Raw genomic sequence first — 18,168 nt, forward strand, 5'->3', positions numbered from 1 at the left:
AGGTGCTGTAGGAACTCATACAGCCAGTAGCCTTTAAGTTACCCGCCCTTTGTATGTGGCCTCTTATACTATAAATGCCAATGTAAAGCACATGGTTGCTTTCTCTTCTGGCTGCAGGATTTGGTTGCTATTCTCCATTCGAGCAGAGTCTACCTCTGCTCTGTGATCTCCTCAGATCTGTGAGTCTACCTCTAAATAAATAACCCTCTATTATAGACAGTACTGAGCTTCTATGGGATATCTTTTTAGTGTCCTTCTTTTAAATACCCTTTTCTCTTAAAAGACCTTCATTACCACTTTTAACTTTTCTCCTTCCTTAAGGTCTCCAGACTCACTTAGCATCAACAGATCAAGCTCCCAAAACAATTTGGCATCTTTGGCCTCTGGCAAGGATGAAACTGCTAAGAGTTCCACTTTTAGTCAAGAAAGCAATGGGTTATCTTTCTTTCCTTCTTCCTTCCTTCCTTCCTTCCTTCCCTCCCTCCCTCCCTCCCTCCCTCCCTCCCTCCCTCCCTCCTTCCTTCCTTCCTTCCTTCCTTCCTTTCTTCCCTCCTTCTTTTTTTTCACTACACTGTTCAGTCTATTTCTACCTCCAATTCTTATCCTACCCCCCTCTTAAGAGGTAACCCCTAACAACAATTATGGGATTGGAGTAATAACTGATCTGTCTCCTACCAGCTGAATTTGGGGTAACATGTAGCAGTATTGTAACCAGAAGACCTCTTATAAAGTCCAAACTCTCAGATATAGATAGGAAAGGAATTCCTTTACTGGTGTCTTTACTGGAAGGACTAACATGTTCAAAGTCTACAAATCATTGTTGAAGGGTTCAATATAGCTCCCATCAATAAGATGTTTCTCTTTGACTTCTAGGATTGGTCTCCAGACTAATGAACCCACAGCCATCTTTTACCCCTTTCATTGTTGTTTCACGAGCCAAAAGTCAGCATGATGTCCTTCCCATGCAACTTCTTGATAGGGAGAGAAGACAATATTTAGCATCATTTAATTTGGGGCATAAAACTTTCATGGGTCTATCTTCCTTGGCTGTTGGCAGATATAAACCTTGTCTCTCAGTGAGACAAGGTCTGACATGTTACATCTTCTTAACATCTTTTTGTGAAGAAGATATTAGAAAGATTGATTGTTTAAAGAATATGTCATATAGACTCACATCTAGTGTCTGTGGATTGTGATTCCCTTGGGCTGCCACCAATTCTCTTAGTCTTTGGTTAAACCTTTCTGTTGATGCTGAAGACCATGCAGGTGGCAAAAATTAATTTTCCTTCTGTGCTGTCAAGGCCTGCTAAGCAACTAGTCATCAGGGGTCACTTGGACTTGAGAGAAATCTCAGACTTTTCTGTTCTTTTATTTCCAGCTGTCCATAAATGCTTTGCTTTATGTACCGTGGCTTCCTTTAAGGTCTTGAGGAAGTCCTTCCCACAATGATCATCCTTTTTTTTTTGACTGAACAAATTCATTGAGTGGGGTGTACATGGCCTCCAAGAACAAGATAACAAGTAATCAATGACCTTAGTCCTCAGGGACCTTATTGACCTTGTAGAGAAAGGAAAGAGATATTCTCTCCTTTAGTCCCTCTAACCACATTAGAATATCCTCCAAGAATGATTATTAAGTACCCAGAATATCAATTTTATACCAGTTTGATACTCTTAATTACTGTATAATATTTCAATATCCATAGATAACTCACTTTTGCTTTACATACATTTTAGCCAGTCTTTGAAATAGTTGACCTTTGTAAAAGGAGAGTGTGCTTATGTTTCCCAGCCCCAAGACTTGAATAATCACACAAAACTATATTAATTACAATACTGTTTGGCCAATGACTCAAGCATATTCCTAGCTAGCTCTTATGTCTTAAATTAACCCACTTCTGTTAATCTGTGTATCACCATGAGGCTGTAATAGTACTTCATTTTCTACATGTCTTATTTCTTCAGTGGTTGGCTGGCATCTTTCTCCTTTGGCAGGCACATGGCATCTTCCCAGATCTGCCTTCTGTCTCCCTGTATTCAGTTTAGTTTTCCTGCTTAGGTGTATTCTGCCCTGCCATAGGCCAAAGCCTCTTATTTATTAAACAACTGCAATAAAATATATTCATATCATACATATCATATCATCTCTCCTTTTCTGTCTAAATAAAAAGGAAGGTTTTAACTTTAGCACATTAAAATTATATATAACAAAACAGGTATCAAGCAAGAATTACAGTTACATTATTTCTTTGTGAGTCTGATGTTTTATATCTAATTTATCTTTTAGTATAGCTAAGAAAACCTGAAACTAAAGCTGTCTTCAACTCCATCAAAGACCCTAGAAGGATGTAATATTACCTAAGTAAACAGAATGTGCAATGTAAGCAACTTCCAAAGCTCTAGAATTAACAGAGACATCTTGCTGCCTGGACAGTTACCCAAAGTTCTTTTGTATAATTGCAGCATCCATCTTCAGCTTACAGACCTATCTGGTATACTTTTCCATGATGCAGGAAATTTGAAGATCTGTTCTGCCTTGTACTGGCAAAGTTCAACAGTTGCTTTCTTCTGCATCCTGCAGAATGTTTGACTGTTTATTTCATGAAACAGGAACCCTGAAGGGCTGTCTCATCTTCTTTAGGAAAGTATAGCAGTTACTTTTCTGTGGGTCCTGCATGTCCAGTTCATACAGCATATCATCAAGCAGTCAAGACAAAAGCAGTTTCTTGCCCAAATGGCTAGCCTTGTCCCATTGAAGGCAAACTCCATAACAAGTTTCTTCAATGCCCATGAACTACTCTGAAGTAATTGGTGCTGCCAGAATCAAACATGTCTCATTGTTGAAAAAAGTCTAAGTTTTTAAGACATTTTAAATGCCATATTCTGTAGGTCTTTGAAGTCTTTGAAGGTTACCTATCTAACTAAAATATGTCTTTGTATATCTAGAAAACTTAACTAACATGGCTACAAGTTAGACTATTAAAGATCGCTATCCATTCATCTGTATTTCTTAATTATACATTACATATTTAAATGAGCTGTATAAACATAATACTTTAAACAAGAATAGAAATATACATATAACAAAACTAACCTTAAATTTGTATAAATAAACCAAAGTCCATTCTAATGTAAAGTATTCATTTCTATATTATATCCCCTTATTTTTTTAGAAAGTGACTATGACCATTAGTTACTTATACTCAACCCCTTTTAAGTGAAAACAAACATTCATAAACAAACATTTTGGGAATTTTGGCATAGTTTTCTCCAAACTGCTTACTGATATTTGTTGAGAAAAATATTTTTAGGGTTCACAGAGACCTTTTGGGGGAGCTCTTATTCCATCAAACCACATTAGCCTGGAAACAGTCCACTGGTTCTCATATTCTGTGGAAACAAAAGTAGAACCTCCTTTCCAAAGTAACATCCTCAGACTCAAATTTTGACTTGAAGATACCTTTAAAATATATATGTTGGTGTAGTTCAGCAGCCATCCAATAAAATGTCTCTCTGTAGTTAACTCATTCATAGTCAAAAATTCAAAGAAAACACAATAATAAACATAATCCAGATTCTCTCTGTGTGTATGTTCCATCTTATTTCTTTTTACTCTATTAATTTTTAATATTTATTTATCTTTACTCCTTTAATCTATGACTGTCTGTACTCTTTCATATTACTTTTACTGTCTTTTTAAAGACTGCTTTATTTTTTAAAGCAATTTTTCTATAACTCTCTATTCTCCTTTCTTTCTTAAGCTTACATATATTTTTTAAATACAATATTACTCATTCAGATGTTTATTTTGTCTGAATCTGTCTTTATTGTGTATCTGTGATCCTTTTTTGATCGCTATTGTAAACTGTTAAGCAGGCAGGGCTAGGACCAGAATAGCCGCTTTGACTGTTGATTCCAACTTGCTTACATTTCCAGCATGGCAGAAGTCTGTTTACTGACATCTCTGAGAGTCATGTTTACCACACCAACTCTGGGAAGCAGTTGGCCCATGCCACCACCAAGTAACCTGCAGCATGCTACCCACAAACCCCATTCAAGTGCTCTGTAACAGGTCCTCCAGAAAGAGCCAGAACCATTTGTGCTACCAGCATGAACCAGGAGGCTGTTGTCTTTTTTTTTAAAGGAACCACATAGTTTTTGCTGCTAATGCCAAATCAGGGAGCCTTCTCTTAAAGGAGCTGCACCTTTGCTCCCTGCCAGCAAACAGAGCCTATATGAAAAATGTGGCTAACAGGAAGCTGCATTTGGCTCCCATTTTTTGTGGGTCTAGAAGCCCTCTTTTTTAAGAGCTCTTTTAGGTCCTATATGGATCCATGCCTGATGGTGGGTGCCACTTTTGTAAAGGAGATTGTGCTTATGTTTCCTGGCCACCCAGGCCCAAATAATTACACAAAAGCTATATTAATTACAACACTGTCTGGCCAATGACTCAAGCATATTCCTAGCCAGCTCCTGTGTCTTAAATTAACCCATTTCTATTCATCTGTATATCACCACAAGGCCGTGACATTGCCGAATTTTCTATATGCCTTATTTCCTCAGTGGTTGGCTAGCATTTTTCTCCTTTAGTACATCTGCCCAACTCTGCCTTCTTTCTCCCTGCATTTAGTTTAGTTTTCTCACCTAGCTGTATTCTTCCATGTTATAGGCCAAAGCCTCTTCTTTATTAACCAATGGTAATAAAATACATTCATAGTATACAGATGGGAATCCCACATCAGATCTTGACAACTTTAATACAAAATATGATCTCTAAATCTCATCCTTTACATACCTTAAATGATTACTCGGATCTGCATAACTTGCTAGAACATTCCAATCTCTTTCACTCTGGAGTCATCCAGTCATTATTATCTTTATATATCTAAGTTCTTTACTCAGTCCACTTCCATATTTACATTCCTTTAACATGTTCTTTCATGTACTGGATTCTTTTTCTAATACCATGAGACTTAGGAATCTTATCAAATATATTTATGATCTTTTGGGAGAATTTTCTCCCTGGTGGTAGAGGACAAAGCAATGTCTTTCCCATCCCCATAAGTGCCAATGACAATGCAAAGAACAATTTCACCAAAGTCTACCCTGGGGAGCCAACGAGTTTATTGAACTTACTTATTGGACATGGTTGAGGAGATACAGAAGTTTGGATACTTTGCTAGTTCAAATCAAAATGGCCCCATACTCCCATAGTGAATGATACTCTTAGGAGGTGTGCCCTTGTTGGAGTAGGTGTTCCCTTGTTGGAGTAAATGTGGCCTGGTTGCAGGAAGTGTGTCACAGTCACTTCCTGCTGCCTGCTGATCTGTATGTAGAACTCTCAGCTTTTTTTCCAGCACATCTGCCTGCACAGCACCATGCTTCCCACCATGATGATAATGGACCAAACCCTCTGATACTGTAGGCCAGCCCCAGTGAAATGTTTTCCTTTATAAGGTGTCTCTCCACAGCAATTGAAGCTCTAACTAAGACAGATACACAAAAGCAGCCAGAAAGGAATGTCTCAACTACGAGAGATGTCTCCACTAATGTACAATGGCTTTTATACATCTGCATATGTGGAACTCAGCTTCTCCCTATTCTTCCACTGCCAATGTACACTAGCTTTACATTATATTTCTCAGTGTACAAAAGAGGTAAGCACAAAGGCACTCAAGGTAAATTTCCTCTTTTAAAGATGGTTTTCTTATAGGTGCATAGGCAGAACCCACGTCCTCTCAAGTCTTTCCCAGACTATGAACTCTAGCTTCTCCATTAAATGACAGGGTCACATGTCATTAGAACTGAGTTGCTCACAGTTGTCTGGGAAAGAGGCTGTGTACTCAGGAGAGGATACCCCCATCTATGATGGAATATCAACAGTCAGCAAATCTAGTGGTGGTCATCCTTTGTAAGCAGGCACAGCTGTTCATATGAAGGTGCCAGTTGTTTGTCTTACTATAGTACTGAGCAACAACAATTAAATAAAATAAAGCTAAATAAAAACTGTATACAATAAGATATTATAATATATATTTCTTAGGTACTTAAAGAAAACACAAGACAATCTTCATATAATATATGGCATCACTACTATTACCATGATTTTTTCATGGGTGTTTGTAGACAATACAAAGAAACAGCAAATAGATAACAAAACATCATTGAGTGGATGTGTAGAGCATCTAGTACAATACAACTAAGAAATTGCTCTTAAATATATGATCTTCCAATTTACTAGAGAGAGATCTTTACACAGAGGGTCTCTCTATACTCTCCATGGATGAACACCCCATTAGTTGTTTTAACTACAGATACTTAAAAGGTAAATAAACATTTACATCCTAGCATACTAATCTCTAACAAGCCTTGTTAGCATCCTATTTATTAAGATGGTGTTTTAGAGGCATCACCCCTTAGCTAAATTCTCCTTTGTGTGACTTACTAACCCCTAAGCATTGGTAAATCCTATCAACAAGTCTACTCTTCTACATTAAAGCTTAGTATGGAGTGTTACCTAGTTCATAAAATGTCATTTACAACCTCCACAAAATTAGCTGCGAATGAATCTTAAGCTTAAATGTCAATTGCAAAATGCAAAACTTTTAGAAGATACTTGATAAATTAGACCTGAGTTTGGCAACCTGCCCGGCCTTAGCAGTTTTCTCCTAAGAGCAAAGACAGATCTTCTCTAAAACCTAGAATTTGTTCATGATACGGAAACAGGCCTTTGGGAAGGGGTTGCTTCAGATCCTGATTATGCAACCCTTTTCATACATGGGGCTGTGGTTTTTTTTTTTTTTTTTTGGTTACAAAAGCACTGTGTACTTTGTTTATAATGTTCTTGAGATACCCTGTGTTCCTTCTATGTAATATCGTCTGAATTTGTCCACTTCCTTTTAAAATTGAATTGATTGGTTTATATTAACCTGAAACTTGCTGTTGTAAATGGCTGAAATCTGCATCCAATTTGGGATAGGTTTTGGGCTTAGTGTGAGAGCCAGGATCGGGAACCTTTGTGCTGGGTCCCTTCAATTCTCCAGGCCCCGGGACAAGTATTCCTGTCACTCTCCAACAGATCTGCCAGTCATATGGGAGGGTTCTTCCGGGCACCGGGCTTCTGGCTCAGAGCCGCTGCTGAGGAAAGCGGAAGTTGTCCGGTGTGCTGAGGAAGGCGGAAGTTGTCTTGGGTGCTGTGCTGGGTTCTCCGCCTGGGAAAGCTGTGGGCAGAGTGCCGGCAAGTCCGGCAGCGCACCATGGTGAGTGAGGGGCTGCCGTCCCCAGACAGGCAGGGGCGGTCAGCCATGGTGAGCCAAGGGTCGCTGTCCCCAGAAGAGCGACCTGAGCGACCTCCGGAGCCATGGGAGCCGGTGTGGTGGGTCCTCCCACAGCTCGGTGGGGACCAGCAGCCAGCTGCAAAGTTAAACGTGGTCCCGCCTGGTCCTGCACGGTCCTGCGTGTCCTCCGTGGTCCTTGTAACTCCTTGGGCAGGGCGGAAGCCTCTGAATAACTTCACTCTGCGGGCTGAGTTTGCGCGGGTTATTGGGAGCGGGACTGTGCTTAGAAACATCCTTGACGTCACTGTGAAATGCCGGCTCCTGTAGTGCGTGTATTGTCTCTGTGGAAGGCAGATTTGCCAAACTCGGAGAGCTCTGATCTCTCCACTATCTTCCAGAAGTTCTGCACTTTTAACATTGAACATTTAGGTGCACAAAATTATTCCAGAAGGAATAAGGAATAATTTTGTGGAGCTTGTGAAGTGTCTCCTGTGTAGAGCAGCGCTCCGCTGCTAAACTGTGACGTAGAAGAGTAGAGTCGATGGCCGCAGAATTGAGAGTATAAGGGTTTGCCAGCTCTTAGAAGACAGTAAATGACAAAGTGGAACTTAGCTAAGGGAAGGCCGCCTCCCAAATAACCCCAAAATAAGTAGTATGCTAACCATGCTTGTTAGAGATTAGTGTGATAAAATGTAAATGTGTGTTCACCAGGATTATCCAGTGGTTAAGGTACATTCCCGTAACAGAGGAGACAACCCTGATTTATAACCTGCCAAAAATGCCCAGCTCCCCATCAAAGACCAGCCCTCTAACATGCAGCTCAAGGAAGGGGCCATTACGGGTTCACAACCAACTTTAAGTCCTGCTGTGCCATAAAGGTACAATAGTTCTAGAACAGCTGCATCTCCAGCCTTTTTGAAAAGTGGTTTTGAGTCAAGGTCTCCTGTGTTGATTGAGGTGGACTTGAACCCTGTCTGTAGCTCTGCAGGGCACTGTCCTCTTATCCCCATGGCTGACGTTTAAGTCACTGAGTTGCAGGGATTCCATCATTAAGAAAGACCTGATGGGGTAGGGCGAGTGACTTTCTCTGCAATTTCCATGCATGTACTAATCCTTCAGTGTGAATGGAGACAGAATTGGTGGCTGTTCAGTTTAGGGAGGGTAGCTTGAACTACTGAGTACTAAGTTTCCAATTAGGGAACTCTCCTATGCAGATATGTGCAATCCTGGTTGATACAATTAAGTCAGCTGAGAGGTTTGAGACACAGGCCATTCATCGGCTGTAACTGTGTCAGCTTACAGCACTCAGCAGCTAACATTTTACAAGGGACAAAGTCCTCCATTGTCTTATTAATGGTAGAGAGAGGCCTTCTGTCTATCAGGGAAGTGCCTGCTGTTTCAAAGTCAGCATACCCTAGTGTTCTTCCAATTTTTATAATTTTAAAAAGTCAATTATTGATACCATTTTTAAGATTTCATTTTCTTTAAATGAATTACTGGTGTAATCTCTTTGTTTCCATTTTCCTGTGTTTCTTGGTCATTAAGAATTTCTCTTTGTTTTTCTTAAGTGCTGTTTATTCATTTCTTTATGCATCAGTTTAGAGGAGTGGTTTTCAGCCTGTGGGGCTGAGGTTCCCTTGAGGGTCAAACAAGCCTATCACAGGGATGGCCCAAGACTGCAGAAAACACAGATGTTTATATTATGATTTATAGCAAAATTATAATTATAAAGTAGCAGTGAAAATACTTTTATAATTGGGGGAGGGAGTGTACCACAACATGAAGAACTGAATTAAAGTGCCTTGGCATTAGGAAAGTTGAGAACCACTGGTTTAGTTCAGTGCCTCTTGTACTCAGGTTCTCCTCATGCTATGTAATTGAGAATTGCTTTGAACACCTAATCCTACCTCTGCTGCCCAGTGCTGGAAAGACAGTCCAGACTCCTGCCAGGCTGGGCCTTGACTGGTCAGTGAGAAGGAAAAACAGACCAGTTAATGAGTGTCTTCCAACTTGCCTGGTTTTCGTTGGGAATGTACAATTACATATGCTGAGGGAACTGTAAGAATTGGGCTTACTGACCATCTTTAAGGCAGTTGTAATCACAGCACAGAAAGGGATGGCAGGAAGGAAGGTGAACGCTTTCCTGCTTTGACAGTATTGACATTAGCAATGAGTAGTGAGGTAATCTATAGATGTCCTGACTGGCCATTTCTCTGGTCCACAGACAGGGTAATAAGAGTCTGGATACAGAACTGAAGTTCTTGTGAAACAAAATTCCAGTAGTTACTCTACTTAAAGCAAAATAAAAGAACCTGGTAACATGGTGTGGCCCTGCCTAACAGGACTGTGTTTTCCAGGTTTACCATGTACAGTCTGAGAGAAATGGCATAAGAAGTACTTGGTGTGCTCTAATACAAATCCCTGGTCTCTGGAGCACCTGAATATAAAGCCTGTTTCATCTTTTTATTATAATTTTGGGGATTATAATTACATCATTTCCACCATGTTTTTCCTGCCTCCAGGTCCTCCCATAGACCCTTCATTTTTTTCATCCATGGCTTCTTTTTGCTTTAACAACAGCTAGTGTTTGACTATGACCTATGTTTGGCCACAGGACCTCCCAGCTCTGAAGCAGTGGGTTACTGCACTGGACATTGAGCTGTAATGGAATGTTCATAAAAGGGTTCCGTGCTCTGGGAGAGGGGAAGATTCTGCCAAACTACAGATTTCCCAGACTAGAGCCTTGTCTTCTGGGGTAGAAGAGTGGAGCTGGGAAGGCCTATGATGGCAGAGTCATTTGATCTCTGCTCACCCAGCAGGGGAGCTGCTACTGTCCTGAGGCCCTGCTGGGTAGCCCTAGCTAATGAGGGACTCTGGGAAGGTAGCGCATGTTCTTTCCAGGAGTCTCCTCTTGTTCTGATCTAGGGAGAAGTGAGGGAGACCACAAGCCATGCTATAGTGAGTGTGGGGCCATTGACCCCGGACCAGGAACAGCAGTGCAGCTGCACTGTCCATATTCATATATAGTCTCTGACTAGAATGAATCGTGAGCCACACTGTGCTTCTCTTGGGCCATGTGGTGGTCTGGACGGTGGCCTTGGCCTCTGAGCCTTCCTGAAGGTGGATTCTCTAGGGATGGGGAGACTGCAACCTTAATCATGGGAACTGGGATGTTTGTAATAGCACCGTCCAGTGTGCACACACAGGCGTTACTTTTAATGTGCAGTGGGAAGACATTAGAAAACTGAAGGTCTGCTTTCTAAGAGTTCTGAGTGTTGTATTCCACATTCAGTTTTGTGTGATAAATTACAGATAGCTTAGAAATTGGTAGAAGGGAGGTGATGGGCCTTATCGTTCAGTAATACTTGATCAGAGGAATTAAATTGCAGGGATAAAAGGAGTTTCTGAGCAGCAGAGGTTTTCCAGGTGTGCATAGTGTTGCATTGAAGGATAGGCACATTCCACATCTTGTGCCCTACTCCATGTGGCAGGAAGCACACTTTAAATTATTCGTGTTCATTGTTGTTGTGTGTGTGGGCATCAGTGGAGTGGGGTTTGCCTGAAATCACAAAGGCAGGAGAGGGAGGTGCTACAGAGCCATAGCCCACCTTTATGATGCCCTCCACTTCCAGAGAGCACTCCAGAGCATGGGGCTGTTTGGAAGAGAGACCAGTACTTGGAAGGTCAGAAATATAACACTTTGGGGGTCACTTTGAATCACTCTTGTGAGTTTTGTTGAAGTCTTTGCTTATTTGATTTCTATACAGCTCAACCATAGGCAGCATTGGTCAAGTTCACTGTCTTCCTAGCTGTGTTTCCTTAGGTCTTTTGAAGAAAACGTGACTATCTTTTTGTGCTTTTGTTCTTTGCTTTTTCCCTCCATTCATATTCTTCACACATTTTTGTTTGGTGTAAATTTGTGATAAGTACAGAAGTCACATTGTATTAGTGTATTTACTATTTCTTCATAGTTCCATTGAAAATTCTCATTTTCCACATGGAGTGTGGCTTTCAGGTTTCCTGTTAAAAATCTTTGGGAATTTTCTTTGGATTATTAAACTTATACTTCAAATTGAACATACCCAACATCCTTTAAAAAAGTCATGTGGATGGTAATGTTTACAGGAATGTAAAAGGATAAAGGATACTATTCTGCATAATCACCCACTTAGCAAACTGCAGTAAGGGTGAATCTGACACTGGTGTGACATAATATACGAAGCCAGAGAAGAGGAATGCAGAATAGGCCAGTGCACAGAATTCATAATAATAATCACATAAACGATATCCCACTAAGTTTGATTCAATTGAGAAAACTAAAAGAGTAAAAATCAAACATGCTCCAGAATTGAACAGTGGATCAGAGTGTTTCATGGGACAGCGTAGTAGCATGTGAAATAGACTCTGATAGCAGTAGGTTGGGATTTCCCACAGATATCAGTTAAAATCTGTAGCACGATTAATAAGAACCCAGAGACAGAAATTGGGGTTCAAAACAGTCAGCCACTGGCTCTTACTTCTATCTCAGTCCGAAATGGTGATCCTGCCTTCAGGAATCTCAGAATGAGACTGACTGAGAGCTGTCTCCTCTCGTCTTATATTCCTCTCTCTGGGGCTGGGAATATGGAGTTTCTGTGTGACTAATGTGACTGCTGGGATTAAAGATGTGTGGTACCATTGCCTGGTCCGTAAGACTGATCAGTGTGGCTGTTTTACTCTCTGAACTTCAGGCAAACTTTATTATTAAAATACAAATGAAATGTCACTACAAAAATCAGTTAAAGCCATGTTATGCTGTCATAGTTGATATAAAAGTACACTTGTTATTGTATGTATTCTGATGCATTTAGTCATATTACCTACACCCAAGCCACCTCATCACAAACATCAGAGTAAACTGTGTTCCCAGACATTCTTGTTCTGTATGTGTGTTTACAGGATACAGAGTTCTCATAAAATGACAGAATTGCTCCGGACCCAGCAGTCTTCTCAGTGTATCTTCCATGGTTCTACGAAGAACCAGATCTCTCATGCTCATGGCACTTATATTCACAGTGGCCCTGGTAGGAAAATAACATACTGGGTGCCTCAGAAGGCCATTGTGATGATATAGTGTTACAATAACAATGATTAAATGATTATGCACTTAGAAAGGACTTACTCTTACAGCACTTAATTACAGCTTAGGCAGTGTCACCCCATTTCTTTTTCCCATCCTATTTTATTCTTTAATGCACTGTCTTTGTCAGGTGGATGTGAGAGCCCCAGCCATCTTGTCTACACTACAGGTAGCAGTAGAAGATGAAGGGCAGAAAGAACAGAGAATCTAGCTGAGGCAATAATCATTTTCATAGGGTTTTTTCTGACAGGTCCTTTATGCAAGTCTTTCACTTGCTTTTTTAGAGTTACCCCAACATGTTTGATAATATTTGAAGCTATTGTGAAGGGTGCTATTTCTCTGATTTATTTTTCAGCCTACTTATCATTTATATATAAGGGTTTCTAATTTTTTTTTTCTGTTGAGTTAATCTTGTATTCAGTCACTTTGCTGAAAGTGTTTATTGACTGTAGAGTTTAGCAGTTGAATTTGTATGGTCATGTGTGTGTGTATATGTGTATATGTGTGTGAATGTATAGATGCATACACACGTGTATGCTATATATGTATATGCATATATATGCTATCATATCATCTGCAAATAATGATTCTTTGAATTCTTCCTTTTCAAATTATATCCCCCGGATCTTCTTCAGTTGTCTTTTTGCTCTAGTGAGAACATAAAGTACTATATTGAAGAGATACGGAGAGAGTGGACCACCTTGCCTGTTCCTGATTTTAGTGAAATTGGTTTCAGGTTCTCTCCATTTAATTTGATGTTGGCTGTAGGCTTGCTATAAATTTCCTTTCTTATGTTTATGCATGTCCCTTGTATGCCTAATCTCTTTTTCTTCATGACTTTTGTCATGAATCAGTGTTGTATTTTGTCAAAGGCTTTTTCAGTGTAATGCGATGATCCTGTGCTTTTTTTCCTTTCAATTTATTTATATGGTGGATTACATTTACTGATTTTCATATGTTGAACCATCTCTAATCCTATTGTCCTATTCCTGTGCTGGGGCAACCGAAAATCAGGTCTGGGTTAACAGTGTGGTAAATCTCCAGACAACCTACCTGATCTTCTGGCACGCATGAGATGTGACTGAGCAATGGGTGTCTGGGATACAGAGATGAAGCAAGTGGGGATGGTCTGAGGGATTCACAGGTGGTGTGAACAGGGTGAGAGGAAGGTACCTTTGGTATTCTGTTCCAGTTCTGTGGGCAACTGTGAGAACTGGGTCTGTGGTAGCAGATAGTGGGATAGGTCTTTGTGCAGCCTATCTAGTCGTCTGGCAGGCATGGCCTCTGGCTGAACAGGGTTGTCAGCCCAAGTTGGGGTCTGGGACACAGAGGTGGGGCAGGAAGGGAAGGACAGCTAGGGATGGTCTGTTGAATCTATTAGAGGTGTGACCAGGGAAGAGGGAAGGCTGAAGGGGGTGTTGTGTTGCTGTGCTAGGGACAACCCTGAGAGGGGTAGATGCCCAGGGACAGCCTGCCTGGTCCTACACCTAACATCGTAATACGGAGGCATCAGATTCATAGAGCTCATTTCCATACTTTGCTGTTTATTTAGGTTTTTGTTGTTGTTAAAGCTGTGAAAGACTTCCAATTCATTGGACAGGAAGTACTATGTTTGTGTGCAGGTCACTTAGCAAGTATTCTTATTGGAGTTGACCTGAGTTGGTATCTTGAGTTCAGATACCAACACCCAAGTTGAGAGGCTCATAACCACCTGCTCCTTGGGATCCAGGATGTCTTCATCCTCTTCTCTGGTGTGTGTGTCACCCATATACACATGGAAGACATTCTTACACACACAAGCATACACATACAGATGATGATAAACTTGTTTTCAAAAGTGCTTATGACTTATAAAGCAATTAGAGCAAAACAGGTTGCTTTAGGTGTATAATACAAATCATACACTGTCTCTTTAAAAATCCGTTATCTTGTTTTTTTTTTTTTTTTTTTTTTGGTTTTTTTCGAGACAGGGTTTCCCTGTAGTTTCTAGAGCCTGTCCTGGAACTAGCTCTTGTAGACCAGGCAAAGTTTATATTTCCTTACTCTGGTGCAGACTTACATCCACTCTTCAACCATAGGAAACAAAATAGTTCCTACGAGATCCTCACAGACACCTTGGCTTTATCATGAGGGAACGAGATACTTTTAGTAATCAAAGCTATTTTCTACAGTGTTAAAACATTAGAAGGCTTCAAGTGAATCTTTCCAGTTTTGGTGGGACGGCTCTCCAGAGTGCACAGGGTGACTGCTGGCCTGTGATTTTTTTTTTTTTTTAATTTTGATTTTTGTTAGAATCTTGTCTTAAGGTCTATGTTAAATTTATTGGTCTGTTCTTGTGCCCCTTGTCAGTGGTGCCATCTATGTTGTGTGAGTTTTTTAATTATAATCTAAATAATAATTGTTGTTTTTCTGGAAAGTATTTGATGGACCTTCACCAATATTTGTATTCAGAAACTTTGCTCTATTATGTTATGAGTTCCTTGAGTTTTGTTGGTTTGGGGACTTTCTGTGAGAAACAGTTTTAGTTTTTCCTTCTGGATGCTAAAGGCTCTCTCATTTCTTGGCACATCTGTCTTTTCCCAGTGCTGCAATTGTCAATGTTGGGTTTTTGCTGCTTTACGTGATGATATGGTTAGCACACTGGTTTTGGGTTTTTAAAACTTTCTCATATATTATTGTATCTGTGTCCTAATTAGGTTCAGTTGTCAACATTTCAGAGCCTACAGTCTGAGTGAGCTGCAGTTGAGGGCATGCCCCCATCAAAAAGACTGGTTACTATGTCTGTGAGAAATTGTGTTGATTGATGATTGATACGGGAAGGCTCTTTTAGTGAGTATGGCAATATTCCTAAGCAAGTGGGCCTGGGCTGGATAAGAGAACTAGCTGAGCATGTGACAGTGGTCTAATAAGAGAGAAAGCCAGGAAACAATGTTTGCCAGTGGTTTTTGCCTTCATCTTCAAACTTAATTTTCTATCCTAAGCTGGCAGAATCAGCGTAATAAATTCGTTTATTACCTGAGAAGCTTTTGGTTAGAGGATTTAATCACAGAAGCAGAGAAACAAATTGGGGGGAAAAAGATGGTACAACAAATTGATTTTGTTGTTGGGCAGAACTTGGAAATGTCTTTTGGAGGAATGTGGAAGATAGCAGGCTTTAAACGTGCATGGAGTTCAATGGGCTATTCGTGCTGGACTAGGAAGAGGAGGCTGCTGAGAGCGGTGCAGACAGAAGGTCGAGGTCACAGGACTTTAGTGGGAAATAGACTCCATGAAAAATTGAACTAGAGATGACTCTGTGATAATTTGGCCCCAAATTTTTCTTTCTTTTTTTTGATATTTATTGAGCTCTACATTTTTCTCTGCTCCCTTCTCTGCCTCTCCCCTCCCCACTTCAAACCTCCCCCAAAGTCCCCATGCTTCCAATTTACTTAGGAGATCTTGTCTTTTTCTACTTTCTACTTTCCATGTAAATTAGATATATGTAAGTCTCCTTTAGTGTCCTCATTGTTGTCTAAAATTCTCTGGAATTGTGATTTGTAGGCTGGCTTTCTTTGTTATATGTTAAAAAACCACCTATGAGTGAGTACATGTGATAATTGTCTTTCTGTGTCTGGGTTACCTCACTCAAAATAATGTTTTCTAGCTCCATTCATTTTCCCGCAAAATTCAAGATTTTTTTCTGCTGTGTAGTACTCCATTGTGTAAATGTACACATTTTCCTTACCCATTCTTCAGTCAAGGGGCATTTAGGTTGTTTCCAGGTTCCGGCTATGACAAACAAAGCTGCTATGAACATAGTTGAGCACATGTCCTTGTGGCACGATTGAGCATCCTTTGGCTATATACCCAAAAGTGGTATTACTGAGTCTTGAGGAAGATTGTTTACAAATTTTCTGAGAAATCGCCACACTGACATCCAAAGGGGCTGTATCAGCTTGCACTCCCACCAGCAATGCAGAAGTGTTTCCTTTTCCCCACAACCTCTCCAGCATAAGTTGTCCTCAGTGTTTTTGATCTTGGCCATCCTTTCAGGTGTAAGATGGAATCTCAGAGTTGTTTTGATTTGCATTTCTCTGATCCCAATAGCCACACTCCTGGTGACATTGTACAAGTCCCTTCAGTAGCAAATAAGGTAATTATACATACGCTATAAAGAGGTGACTTTGATTTTTATCTAAAACACAATGTATACTTATCATCCTTAATGTTTATCTTTCCTTCCCATGTTTTAAGATGGTGGAAGGCATTTCCTAATTTCCACAAGTTGGTCTAAACTGAACTGACCAAGTGCAGAGTGTTTGAGATTCCAACTCCACGCCATTGAAATGTTTCATTAACCATAGAAATAATTTCTACAGTTCCATTTGAACTACATCTGTGCTATCTTAATTCTGAATGAGAATATTTCCTTCAGGGAAGCCAAAAGGGTTCCAGTCTATGATGTCTCCATGAAAGATGTTAATTAGCACTTGAGAGTTCTCACTCTGACATTGCTGCCAATGTACCCACTCAGATTCCTTATTGGTAACACTTCTGAACGGTAGATTTATGAAACTAGCATCATTTAGGGGACTCCTGTCCCCTAAGGCCGATGCATGAAGCATATTAAACTTCTTATGATAATCCTGGGTAATATTAACTATAGATAATCACACTTGAAAGGTTCCATTTAGACACTGAGTTTCATTTCCCATACAAATAGAAATTCTTTGTACTACCATAGTATACGATTTATGATTTCCTTACCCTCCTCCATAGGCTTAGCAGGTCCTCAGTTGTCATAAGGACTAGGTAGCCAAGAAGATTCATTAACTACCATAAGGAAATCTGTATCTCCCCAATTACTCCTGTGTTAATTGGAGGATTAGGAGCATAGGCCCAGTGTGTATAGTTTGCTTCTGTTACCTGTACAGTTACCACAGATAGCATAACAAGGAACAAGTTTGCAGCATTCAGAGATTTGATTGAATTTTTATCAATTTCAATGGTATCCATAACTTCTTGTCTCCTGCAGAAACATAAGCATACCTTCAAGCCAATTGTAACACTTGCCCTGGTTCCCATTCTAATGTTAAAACATCATTATAGTACACATTGAATCAATTCAGCAGTTTTGTCCACAATTTAATGTCTTTCAGCAGGTGTTTTCTCTTTCGTTAGCATGTAAAATTTTTTAAAGTTAGTAAAGCATTGTGCAATCTATCCCTGGGGGGAAAGGGTTCTTATATCCCCCTTCTGTTTAAAATGTACCTCTTTTAGGGTGTGATTAGGTATTTCAACAATTGCTTGTCCTGTAGGATTATGCAGTATCCATATAATGTGTTTTATATATAACATACAAAAATTGTTTCATTTTAATGGAAACATAAGCTAGGGCTGTAACATGAGGGGGCCAGGCCTGCTTGTTTGGGTTTTTGTCCCGCCCGGTACCCCACAGCTGGCGAGCCCCAAAGAAATAACACAGAGACCTCTATAAGTTATAAAGCTGATTGGCCCATTAGCTCACTGGCTAACTCTCATATCTTGATTAACCCATTTTTTTTTTTTATCTATGTTAGCCGTGTGGCTCAGTACCTTTTTTCAGTGGGGCAGATCATATCCTGCTGCCTCGGTGGTCTGAGCAGGAGTGGGAGGAATCAACTTCCTCCTTCCCAGAGTTCTCCTGTTCTCATTGTATCATTTCTATTTCCTGTCTGGTTTTCCCACCTTTACCTCCTGCCTGGCCAATCAGCATTTGTTTAAAACATGATTGACAGAATAGAGACAATTCTCC

General features: G+C 40.2%; 1 protein-coding gene across 1 annotated transcript in view; it reads left to right on the plus strand.

The window, feature by feature from the left end:
* The first annotated feature begins 7,161 nt into the window (after positions 1 to 7,161).
* LOC119811335 (zinc finger protein 431-like) overlaps positions 7,162 to 18,168 on the plus strand; it is a 28,651-nt gene continuing 17,644 nt past the window's right edge. Inside the window, exon 1 of the mRNA XM_038325221.1 lies at positions 7,162 to 7,258. Coding sequence (XP_038181149.1) covers positions 7,256 to 7,258 — 3 coding nt within the window. The 5' untranslated portion in view covers positions 7,162 to 7,255. The remainder of the gene's footprint in view (positions 7,259 to 18,168) is intronic.

This window comes from Arvicola amphibius, chromosome 4 (genome assembly GCF_903992535.2).
Source record: "Arvicola amphibius chromosome 4, mArvAmp1.2, whole genome shotgun sequence".
NCBI classification, from domain to species: Eukaryota; Metazoa; Chordata; class Mammalia; order Rodentia; family Cricetidae; genus Arvicola; species Arvicola amphibius.